Here is an 11,117-nt window from a genome sequence, read left to right on the forward strand (position 1 = left end):
GGCCCTGCATCGCATCCCCTGGTTGTGTGGCTACACGTGCTGCAAAGGAGCCTGGGAAGTGTGTCTTTTCCATCTGTGCGAAATTCTATAGTTTTTCTCGCCCTTGAGGGAGGTGGGGAGAAGGATCTGGGCAGGGTAGGCTCGGCCCATCTCTGGCCACCTATGGCACTGTAAGCCTCTTAGAGAGCAGCCGTGCCTGCCTCGCGCTGCAAGCAGAACTGCAGGGTGCCTGGCACAAGGACATTCAGATGTGGGAACGAGGGAGGAGGGAGAGATGACCTGGACAGGAATGGGTGTGAGTTCAGTCGATGATCAGGGACTGTGCCCAACCAGGGGCTGGCTGTGCCGTGGGGAGCTCACGGAGCTGGAGTCCTGACCCTGCCTTTTGTGGGACAGAAAATGGGAATTTACACCGCTTCCGGGCAGCTCAATTAGGACATCTTAGATGCTCTACCTGGTAGTGGAATTATTAGATTACTCAAGCCTGCAATTTTATCTCTTGCACAATTTGCATCCAATTATATTATTCTATCTCTAACCTAGTGCGAATCTAATCTCATCTCCATCAATTGGCCCTGCGTCATAACGCACATTTCCCGACAGCAGTTAGAGGAGAGACTGAGTGAGGCTGTGGTGGTATTTCCCAGCTCCTTTGGGCTGCTAAGGATACTGTTGGCTTTGCCTGGCTCCCCACAGACCCTGTCTACACAGACAGAACCTCAGCTAACACAGAGCCTGGCTGCCCTGTTCTGCCAGATCAGGAACACATGGCCAGCAAAACCTGCAGGCACAGGAGGTGGCGGCTCACGCCTGTAAGCCCACCACATTTTGGAGCTGAGGTGGGTGGATCACTTGATCTCAGGAGTTCAAGACCAGCCTAAGCAACATGACGAAACCCCATCGCTACAAAAAACACAAATAATTAGCAGAACAAGGCGGCATGCACCTGTAGTTCCAGCTGCTCAGGAGGCTGAGGCAGGAGGATCACCTGAGCTAGGGGAGGTCAAGACTGCAGTGAGCCATGATGGCCCCACTGCCCTCCAGCCTGGGCAACAGAGTGAGACCCTTGTCTCAAAAAAACAAAACCCAGGCCTGGAGTGGTGGTTCATGCCTGTAGTCACAGCACTTTGAGAGGCTGAAGGGGGTGGATCACCTGAGGTCAGGAGTTCGAGACTGGCCTGGCCAACATGGTGAAACCTGGTCTCTACTAAAAATACAAAAATTAGCCAGGCATGGTGGCAGGCGCCTATAATCCCAACTACTCAGGAGGCTGAGGCAGGAGAATCACTTGAACCCAGGATGCGGAGGTTGCAGTGAGCCAAGATTGCACCATTGCACTCCAGCCCAGGTGACAGGAGTGAAACTCCATCTCAAAAACAAACAAACAAACAACAAAACAAAACAAAACAAACCTACAAGCTTTGGGAAAAGTGATGCTCACTGAGAATTCGGGGTGGAGGGTAGGAGACCCAACCAAGATGACACTGTCACTCGAGAGTGAGTGACAGCGGGCTGGGGACCCGCAGCTGCCTGCTCAGCCCAGGGACCATACCTGCCTCAGGAGCTTCAGAGTGAGGGTCTGGGCTCTCAGTGTGGGGTGGTTCCTTGCCTAGCATCTGTTCAGTGCATTTACATCAGCCGGGGCCCCAGTGGAAACAGGCAGCACTCACAGGAGCAACTCAAGGAGCGTTTGGTGTCCGGCGTGTGGAAGCAGTGTTCCTTTTCAGGACGGGGCCCGCGTTACAAACGGGGAGCTCAGGCCAGGCCGTCCTGGGCTCCTGCACGTTCTGGACACTGCACACCCACCCCTCCACCTTCCTGTCCTACCTGTGACTTGAGCAGGCGCCCAGGCTGTAGGGCAGACTGCAGGAGAGGGGCTGCCCTGGGAGGGGGTTGTAGCCCTGTGCAGGGCTGGCTCCCCTTGCCATTTTCATTTATTTATTTATTATTATTATCTTCAAGACAGGATCTCTCTCTGTCACCCAGGCGAGAGTTCAGTGGTATGATGACTCACTGCAGCCTCGACCTCCTGGCTCAAATGATATGATCCTCCCACCTCAGCCTACCAAGTAGTTGAGACTACAAGTGTGCGTCACCAAACCTGGCTAATTTTTTATTTTTTGTAGAGATAGGGGTCTCACTATGTTGCCTAGGCTGGTCTCAAACTCCTGAGCTCAAGTGATCCTCCCACCTCGGCCTCCCGAAGCTCAAGCCATTTTTAACATTGCCGAGGCAAACAGTTTTGGGGAAACATGCCTGAAGGAACCATGAGTAAGACCTCCACGTTTTCTTTCTGGCTCTCAGGGGTCTGGAGGGGAAGTGGCTCATGGCAGGTCCCAGCACGTAGGCCTCTGTTTTCTGGTTGATGTTCCAGGATGGGGAAGGACCTAAGCCGTCAGTGTCCTGGAGATCCAGCATCTTAATTCATTCAGGGTAGCCCGTCCCACCCTCCAGACTGCTGGGCACACCAGGGGCTCTGCTCCTGCTCTGTCCCAGGACTCAGGGCCCCTCCAGGGCAGCTGCCGTGACGCTGTGGCTGTGAGGCATTCAGCCGCCTCCCAGAATATGCCATGCTCTTGCCCAACCTGGACTCCCCACACTCTGCTGCTGGTGCCAGGACAGTCTCACCCGCCTCGGCCTCTGTCTCCTCCTCCTCAAGCTTCAGGTCTGAACTTGGGCATGGCCTCTGCCCAGAAGCCTTCTGCACCTCTGTCAGATCCCCGTTTACCCCCAACAGGAACCTCCCTTAGGGCAGTTGGTACAATTTCACATCCATGACAGTGACAGTCACCGCCCCCATGCTGTGAGCCCCACGGGAGTCCAAGCTGACCTCATTCTTCCCCTACTACGCACCTCATCCACTTTGAGCTCCTGTGTTAGTCCATTCTCATGCTGCGAATAGAGACATATCCGAGACTGGATAGTTTATAAAGGAAAGAGGTTTAATTGACTCACAGTTTAGCATGGCTGGGGAGACCTCAGGAAACTTACAATCATGGCAGAAGGGGAAGCAAACACATCCTTGTTCACATGGTGGCGGGAAGGAGAAGTGCAGAGCAAAAGCGGGGAGAGCCCCTTATAAAACCATCAGATGTCATGAGGATTCACTCACTGTCACGAGAACAGCATGAGGGTAACCACCACCATGATTCAGTGACCTCCCACCAGGTCCCTCCCATGACATGGGATTATGGGAGCTACAATTCAAGATGAAATTTGGGTGGAAACACAGCCAAACCATATCAGAGTGCCTAACGCACTCTCAGACGGCAGGGTTAAACCAGCAGTGGGTTCGGTTAAACTAGCAGTGGGTTTGGTTAAACCAGCAGTGGGTTTGGTTAAACCAGCAGCAGGTTTAGTAACAAGGGACTTTTGTCAGCAGGTAGCGAAATTCATCAGATTTCCAAGCTGCTGCTGTTGATGCTCCTAAGGAAGCAGACAGCATGTGGATGAAATTGACAACTTCATAAAAATAATATATATAGAGAGAGAGAGAAACGGAGTCTTACTCTGTTGCCCAGGCTGAAGTGCAGTGGCGCAATCTTGGCTCACTGCAACCTCCTCTGCCTCCTGGGTTCAAGCTATTCTCTTGCCTCAGTCTCCTGAGTAGCTGGGATTACAGGCACCTGCCTGGCTAATTTATTTTATTTTATTTTTTTCAGTAGGGATGGGGTTTCACCGTGTTGGTCAGGCTAGTCTCGAACTCCTGACCTCAAGTGATCCACCCACCTCAGCCTCCCAAAGTGCTGGGATTACAGGCGTGAACCTGTAATTTTGATCCCTTTGTCAACTTGTATTTAAACCAGACCACAGCATTAATATTTTATTTTCTGTTTTTACACTGATATTTCCTGTTTACACACAAGGTTCTAACCCTAAATCCAGCTTCCCCCAACCCAGGTGCCCCATAGGAGTTCCTGGTCACTGCTCCTGCAGACACACGCTCCCTTCCTGTTGGGGATGGCTCTCCCCCTGCGTGGTCCGCTAAACAGCCCCTCCCCCACCTGCCTTCCACTGGAAGTTCTCAAGTGGGATACATCAGGTTTTCCTTTCAATGCAAAACTGCTTGATTCTGTTTTGCGTGTTATAAATGCTTAGTCTCAGAGTTCATAGTTCATGTTAAGAGTGCAGAATACACACAGTCCGTGATTCAGTTTTTTTTTTCTTTTTGAGACAGGATCTCACTCTGTCACCCACCCAGGCTGGAGTGCAGAGGTGAGATCTCGGCTCACTGCACCCACCACCTCCTGGGTCCAAGTGATCCTCCCGTCTCAGCCTCCCAAGTAGCTGGGATTACAGGCACCTGCCACAACGCCCAGCTAATTTTTGTATTATTAGTAGAGACAGGGTTTCACCATGTTGGTCAGGCTGGCCTAGAACTCCTGACCTCAAAGTGATCCACCCACCTTGGCCTCCCAAAGTGTTGGGATTCCAGGTGTGAGCCACTGTGCCCAGCCTGATTCAGAATTTCCTAACATCACTTTCAAAGCTCTGTGGACTCACTGGTAGATCCCTCCTTAGTCTTCACTGCCCCCACGATCTGGACAGCCTGAATCCTGCAGCTGCAGTTCTGGCATACGCTGCCGGACGCCTTGGAGGCAAAGCGCAGCTCAGGACACCCTCAGGAACACATTCACATTGTGACCCCGGTTCACAGAGACTTTCATCCCCAGTCTTAGCTCTTATCATATATGATGCTCCCTCTTCTGTCCTATTTAACATAGAATCACAGGTGGGAAGCCACCGGACCGATTCCATGAATGGGAAGTAATCCCTGTTGAAAACTAGAAGGCGTTTTGAAAAACAGTCACACTCTCCTAAGATACCTCCCTTTAGGAGCCCACATGGCTCCATGGGAAGCCTCCCACGCCGCACGGCGCTCAGTGAGGCTGCAGGCTATTCTGCACGTGCATGACACTGTGTGGCTGCCTCTCTGTACCGGAGCATAAAGTGTGTGAATGTATCTGAGACCTGGAGCCAGTTATGCTCTGGAAATGGATTTACTCACACTCTTTTATTTTATGGGAGAAACTGAAGCTTGGGGCCAGGAGCTAAGAGTCAGAGCAACAACATGCAAAGAGTGGTGGTTAGGAACGCAGGCCGGAGCGGGCAGGTGTGAATCCTGGGTCCACCACCCGCTTGCTGTGTGAGCCAGGCAGTCTCCCCACCCTCCATGCCCCCGAGGGGAAGGACCTGCCCAGGGTGGTTCAGACAAAGAAAAAAATCTAAAACAAAGGAGGCAATCTGTAAGGATTTTAAAAATATATCCATTTTGAAAATATTCTGAAAGGAATTAAGATCACCGATTGGGAAGGAAAGAAATCAACACAATGAAATTTAGGAAGAGAAATGCAAGAGCAGCTGCAGAATCCCGCCCCTTCCACCCCGAGGGGCACAGCCCGGAGATGAAGCTTATTTTAGGATCGAAAGTGCACGCTCTGGTAGACGGAGGATCACTTTAATGGTCAGTCTTCTGGCTGAAGGGCCCCGTCCAAAGTCAGGATCAGAAATAGGTCAGCTCATCATGCTTGGCTTTGTTGGTCTGGTAGTTAGATAAGGTCAAGGGCTTGTTTTCCTGAGGGAGAGGTTGGAACACTCGCAGGTGTACAAAGTCCTCGTCGCCGACGTGCACCTGGGAAGACAGCACAGTAAGTGAAGCCTCTGATCCCAAGTCACCTTGCTTCGTCCCTCCAGGTCATTAGCAGCCGGCTGAAGACAATCTTGTCTTCTGCATGTGCAGCGGATGCCTCACATCCCACACTTGTTTCCTGAGGGTTCTTAGCTCCCCAGAAGCCCTAGTCCTTCTCCTGAAAGGCTGATGGACACACACAGTAGGATGCTTACCTCAGGGGGCAGCCACAGGGCGCCCCAGCACCTAAGACCACACAGCCTGGTCCTGCACAGGTGGTTTCCTACCAGCACCTGTTCGGGACAGGCCCTCCCGAGGCCCACACTCTACCTTGATGAAATAGTTTGTCCCCGCGACCACCTGGCTCTTGAACGACACGGCCTTAAACACAGGGAACTTCTTGTTTTCTTTCTCTTCAAGCTGGGACCTCACCTAGGCAGAGGGGACAGAATGAGGATGTCTCAATGGCTTCTTGGATTCCCTCCTGCTAGAGTAACTTGCGCGCATGCGCGCACGCACGATTCTGACAATTCACACAATTGTCTCTTACAACTGAAGGGACATTTAAACTGTTAGTCTAATAATAAAGTAGAAAAAAACGGTTCCAGCCGGGTAGGATGGCTCAAAGCTGTAATCCCAGAACTTTGGGAGGCTGAGGTGGGCGGATCACTTGAGGTCAGGAGTTTGAGACCAGCCTAGCCAAATGGCAAAATCCCGTTTCTACTAAAAATACAAAAATTAGCTGGGGGTGGTGGCGAGCATCTGTAATCCCAGCTACTCGGGAGGCTAAGGCAGGAGAATCCCTTGAACCCGGGAAGCGGAGGTTGCAGTGGGCCGAGATTGCGACACTGCACTCCAGCCTGGGCAACAGAGTGAGACTGCGTCTCAAAAACAAAAAACACAGGCCTCAGCATCGCCTGGACCTGTTCTTGCTTGGGGCATCGCGGTCGGTCACCAACCATGACAGCGAGGCGGGCCTGGCCTGTGCTCCACCAGAGGCGGCTTCCTGCACAGAGGACCTGCTCATTTCAGCCCCTCCAGAATCTTCTGGCAGGCGCAGAGCAACAGGACGTCCATCTTACAGACGAGGAAACCGAGACACAGGGAAGGTTGCCGTCTGCAACCCAGCCCGGTTTTTATCTTGTTTTTTTGTGTTTTAACTTTTTATTTAGACTTACAGTTTGAAACAGTGCTGGAATTGGAAGCATGTAAAGAAGCCTGTGGACCCTTTATGCAGATACACTTAAGTTTTTAACCCATGTGCCTTATCACTGGGGACCTCTTGCACTCTCTCTCATGATTTTTTTCCTGAACTAGTTGAGGACATTGACAAAGATTCTTGCTTGGCCAAACTGTAGTCGGGCTCCTGAAGCGCCTAGGCCACCTGCGCACTTCCTTGTAAAATCCAGTTTTAGCAAGAAGCCTGGCTAAGTCAGTTTAGCCAGACCCTTCCCACCTGCTTGCTATCGGATCACCGTGGAGATCGGAGCCGGCTGCTCACCTGCGCCATCGCCGGCGACGCCCGGTCACCCTGCCTGCCTGAAGCCAGAAGCGCCTCATCCCTGGGGTTTCCTCTCAGAGACTGTCCATGCAGGGACTGCACCCTGCTCCGGGGCTATCAATTCCCACTCGCCCTTGCTGCATTCAGCGGAGCCCAATGTCTCCCCAGCGGCGCCCCAGGCGCGGCCCCCTCCCCTGCACACTCGCGCGCAGCGCCCGAGCGGAGGGAGGCCTCTCACGGCCACAGCCCGGGCCAGCCCGGGGGTCCACGGCCAAGCCCGTCCGCCCAGGGCTGCGCAGCGGGGCCGAAGCTGCTGCTTTCCCTCCAGGAGCCACGGCCACGCCCTGAAGCTAAGGCAGGACTCCGGGCCAGCCCCGTTCCCGCGGCCCACCCACCTGGTCGGCGATGTCCTGGGTCTCGGCGGTGGCCGGCTGCGTGGCGGAAGGCGCCCCGCACATCATCTTGGCGGCGACGGAGGGAACCTGGCGAGGGGACTCGGTGAGGGGCCGCGGCGGCTCCTCCGCTCAAGTAGGCGCTGCGGTCACGTGACGCGCGGGCGGAACCAAGGCGCGGGGAGGAGGCACCTTGGCTTGGGAGTCCCCTGCGGGGTCGCGGTGTCCCCGCAAGAAGGGGCGCGCGGGGCGGGGCGCAGGGCGGGGCGCGGGGCGGGGAGCTTGGCCACCACTCGCCGCCGGCTGAGTCTCCGCGCCCAGCGCCGGTGTCGGGAGGGAGCACCCCCCTCCCGGGGCTGGTATCGTCTTTCCAGGCGCCTAGTCACACGGACCGGGGCGGGGGCGCGGCCGGGTGTCGCCGGTGGGTTGGCCGCGCAGGGTGGGACGATAGGGGAGGGGCAGTCGGAGTGGGCGCAATCCTGCAGGGTGGCAGGGTCCGGGCCGCGCGCGAGGGAGGGCACGGGGGGGGCAGCGCTGCAGGGGTCAGGGGTCAGGGGTCCCGGCCCCGCGGGAGTAGGTGTGCGGGCTGCAGTGGACATCACCGCTTGTGACCCAGAACACTGAAGGCTGAAGGGGGTGGACAGAGGGGCCCAGAGAAGGGGAGACGGCGCCCACGCGCCCCAGGCTGGGTGAGGGCAGGGGGTAGATCAGAGGGATGAGAAGAAGGCAGGGTTGTCTGTTGGAATTTGCGTTTTCGGATTTCTTTTCTTTCTTTTTTTCTTTTTCTTTTCTCTCTTTTTTTTTTTTTGAGACGGAGTCTCGCCTTGTCACCCAGGCTGGAGTGCGGTGGCGCGATCTCTGCTCACTGCAAGCTCCGCCTCCCGGGTTCACGCCAGTCTCCTGCCTCAGCCTCCCGAGTAGCTGGGACTACAGGCGCCCGCCACCACGCCCGGCTAATTTTTTTGTATTTTTAGTCGAGACGGGGTTTCACCGTGTTAACCAAGATGGTCTCGATCTGCTGACCTTGTGATCCACCCGCCTCAGCCTCCCAAAGTGCTGGGATTACAGGCCTGAGCCACCGCACCCGGCCTTTTTTTTTTTTTTTTTTTTTCTCGCTCTGTCACCCAGGCTTGAGTGCAGTGTCTCGATCTCAGCTCACTGCAACCTCCGCCTCCCGGGTTCAAGCGATTCTCCTGCCTCAGCCTCCCGAGTAGCTGGGACTACAGGTGCTCACCACCACGCGCAGCTAATTTTTGTGTTTTTAGTAGAGATGGGGGTTTCACCATATTGGCCAGGCTGGTCTCGAACTCCTGACCTCGTGATCCACCTGCCTCGGGCTCCCAAAGTGCTGGGATTACAGACATGAGCCACCGTGCCTGGCCTCTTTTCTTTTTCTTTCTTTCTCTCTCTCTCTCTCTTATTTCTTTTTTTCTTTCTTTCTTTTTCCTTCCTTCCTTCCTTCCTTCCTTTTTTTCCTTTCTTCCCTTTCTTCCCTTTCTTTCCTTTCTCTTTCTTTTCTTTTCTTTTCGACAGAGTCTTGCTCTGTTGGCCAGCCTGGGGTGCAGTGGCCTGATCACAACTCATTGCAGCCTGGACCTCCTGGGCTCAAGCAGTCTTCCCACCTCAGCTGCTATATTAGCTGGGACCACAGGCCCACCCTACCACACACATATATATAGAGACAGAGAGTTTTACCATGTTACCCAGGCTGGTCTGGAACTCCTGAGCAATCTGTCCACCTCAGCCTCCCAAAGTGCTGGGATTATTGGCATAAACCACTGCACCCCTAATTTAAAAAAAAATGTTTTTGTAGAGATGGGAGTCTCACTATGTTGCCCAGGCTGGTCTTGAACTCCTAGGCTAAAAGCGATCCATCCCCCAAAGTGCTGGGATGACAGGCCTGAGCCACCACACAGGCCCTTTGGTTTAGGATTTCTGTTAGACTGGACACCTGGGGAAGGGAAGGGTCGCTTGCCTTACTTGGGGTGGGGGTGGGGCCTGTGCTAGGCACCTGTTGGTGTGATTGGCTCTTCAAAATGACCCAGACCCCCCACCCAAGGGCTGTCCCTCAGGGGGACTGGTCTGCTCCTGGGTGCAAGGCCCCAGCTGGAGCGGCCCATGAATGGGGTGTGGGGTCCTTTCCCTTACCTGCCAGGGCACAGCCTAGTCTGTCACTTCAGGGAAGGCCCCAAAGGGGTGGGCAGTCAGGTGTGGTTGAAGCCTGGGGGGAGCGGGGCAGAGACCCCCACCATTGTTGAATGAGTGAAGGCAGATTTGACCCCACAAAAATGGAAAACTCTTCTATGTGGAAAACAAAGCATCAGAGGAAAAAATGGTCAAGAAGAGAAAGGGACGTTTGCTGCTTGTGCAGGTCCTGCAGCTCTGTGGGGCTTGTGCTGTGGAAGGTGTTGGCCTTGAGGCCTTTGGTCCTGAGGTGCCTCCTGGAGTTGGATCCTCACTCTCCTTGCTGGAGCTGGGTCCCAGGTGCCTCCATTTTACAAATAGGAGGATAACACCTGTGGAAATAAACAAAGCCCACGCAAATGAGAACAAAAGGCCATTTATTCAGGGCTTGCTGTACAAGGGAGTCGCCATCCTCTCTTGTGTTGACCGAGATTCCTCAGCAGGCGGGTGCAGAGCCGGGGAAAAGCCTGGAATGGGAAGGGGAGGCTCAGGTGCACCTGACGGAGGCTGTGGCCTGGGGAGCCGGAAGAGGGGCGCATTAGGAGTATGACCGTGACAGGTCCGTTGCCTAGGGTGCAGGAAGTCAGCACGCTGCCACCCAGGGTTTGCAGCAGACAGTTTGAACCGCAAGGTTGCAACTGGGAGGAGACCTCAAATCCATCTCCCCGAGGAGTTTGGGGCTGGGAACTTTCAGGGGTTTGGAGTGGGCTGAGGGCAGGGGCCGCTGATCAGTGGAGAAGTGCAGGGTGAAGCAGGGTGGAGTCATGGGGTGGGGTTGAAGACGCTGTGTTCTCATGCTGGTTCACTTCCTCTGTGGGGCTCTTCAAACTGGTTGGCCTGGAATTAAGGATCTGAAACATCTTAAGGAATTCTTAAAAGCCTCATGATTCTGAAGTCAGAGATTCCGTCCATAGGAACAGTAGGGGTGCAGATGGTCACTAGTGCTACGTGACTTTCAGTTAGAAGGAAGTGGATTAAAGTGTAGCCTGACAAACGCTTAGTTATCCTTCTCTCGCTCCCTCCCCACTCCCTCCCTCTCTCTCTCTCTCTCTCTCTCTTTTTCTCTCTCTGTCTCTTTCTCTCTTTCTTTCTTCAGAGTCTCGCTTTGCCATCCAGACTGGAGTGCAGTGCCATGATCTTGGCTCACTGCTGCAACCACTGCCTCCTGGGTTCAAGCGATTCTCCTGCCTCAGCCTCCCGAGTAGCTGGGATTCCAGGTGCGTGCCACCACGCCCAGCTAATTTTTGTATAGAAACAGGGTTTCACCATGTTAGCCAGGCTGGTCTTGAACTCCTGACCTCAGGTGATCCACCCACCTCAGCCTCCCAAAGTGTTGGGATTACAGGCATGAGCCACCGCACCCGGCCTATAACTCTGTTTCCGCTGAATGCTTAGTTATAATAAATATATA

The 11,117-nt window shown here is 54.3% G+C and overlaps 1 protein-coding gene across 1 annotated transcript; it reads right to left on the bottom strand.

Moving 5' to 3' along the window:
- Window positions 1-5,245: 5,245 nt before the first annotated feature.
- CSTB (cystatin B) lies at window positions 5,246-7,762 on the bottom strand. The gene is made up of 3 exons (XM_030805994.1): window positions 7,526-7,762; window positions 5,960-6,061; window positions 5,246-5,632 (listed from the first exon to the last, which is right to left on the bottom strand). Exons 1-3 carry the CDS (start codon window positions 7,589-7,591, stop codon window positions 5,504-5,506), a joined length of 297 nt encoding a protein of 98 aa, XP_030661854.1. The 5' UTR covers window positions 7,592-7,762; the 3' UTR covers window positions 5,246-5,503.
- Between the last annotated feature and the right edge of the window lie 3,355 nt (window positions 7,763-11,117).

Source organism: Nomascus leucogenys, chromosome 25, assembly GCF_006542625.1.
Source record: "Nomascus leucogenys isolate Asia chromosome 25, Asia_NLE_v1, whole genome shotgun sequence".
Classification (NCBI taxonomy): domain Eukaryota; kingdom Metazoa; phylum Chordata; class Mammalia; order Primates; family Hylobatidae; genus Nomascus; species Nomascus leucogenys.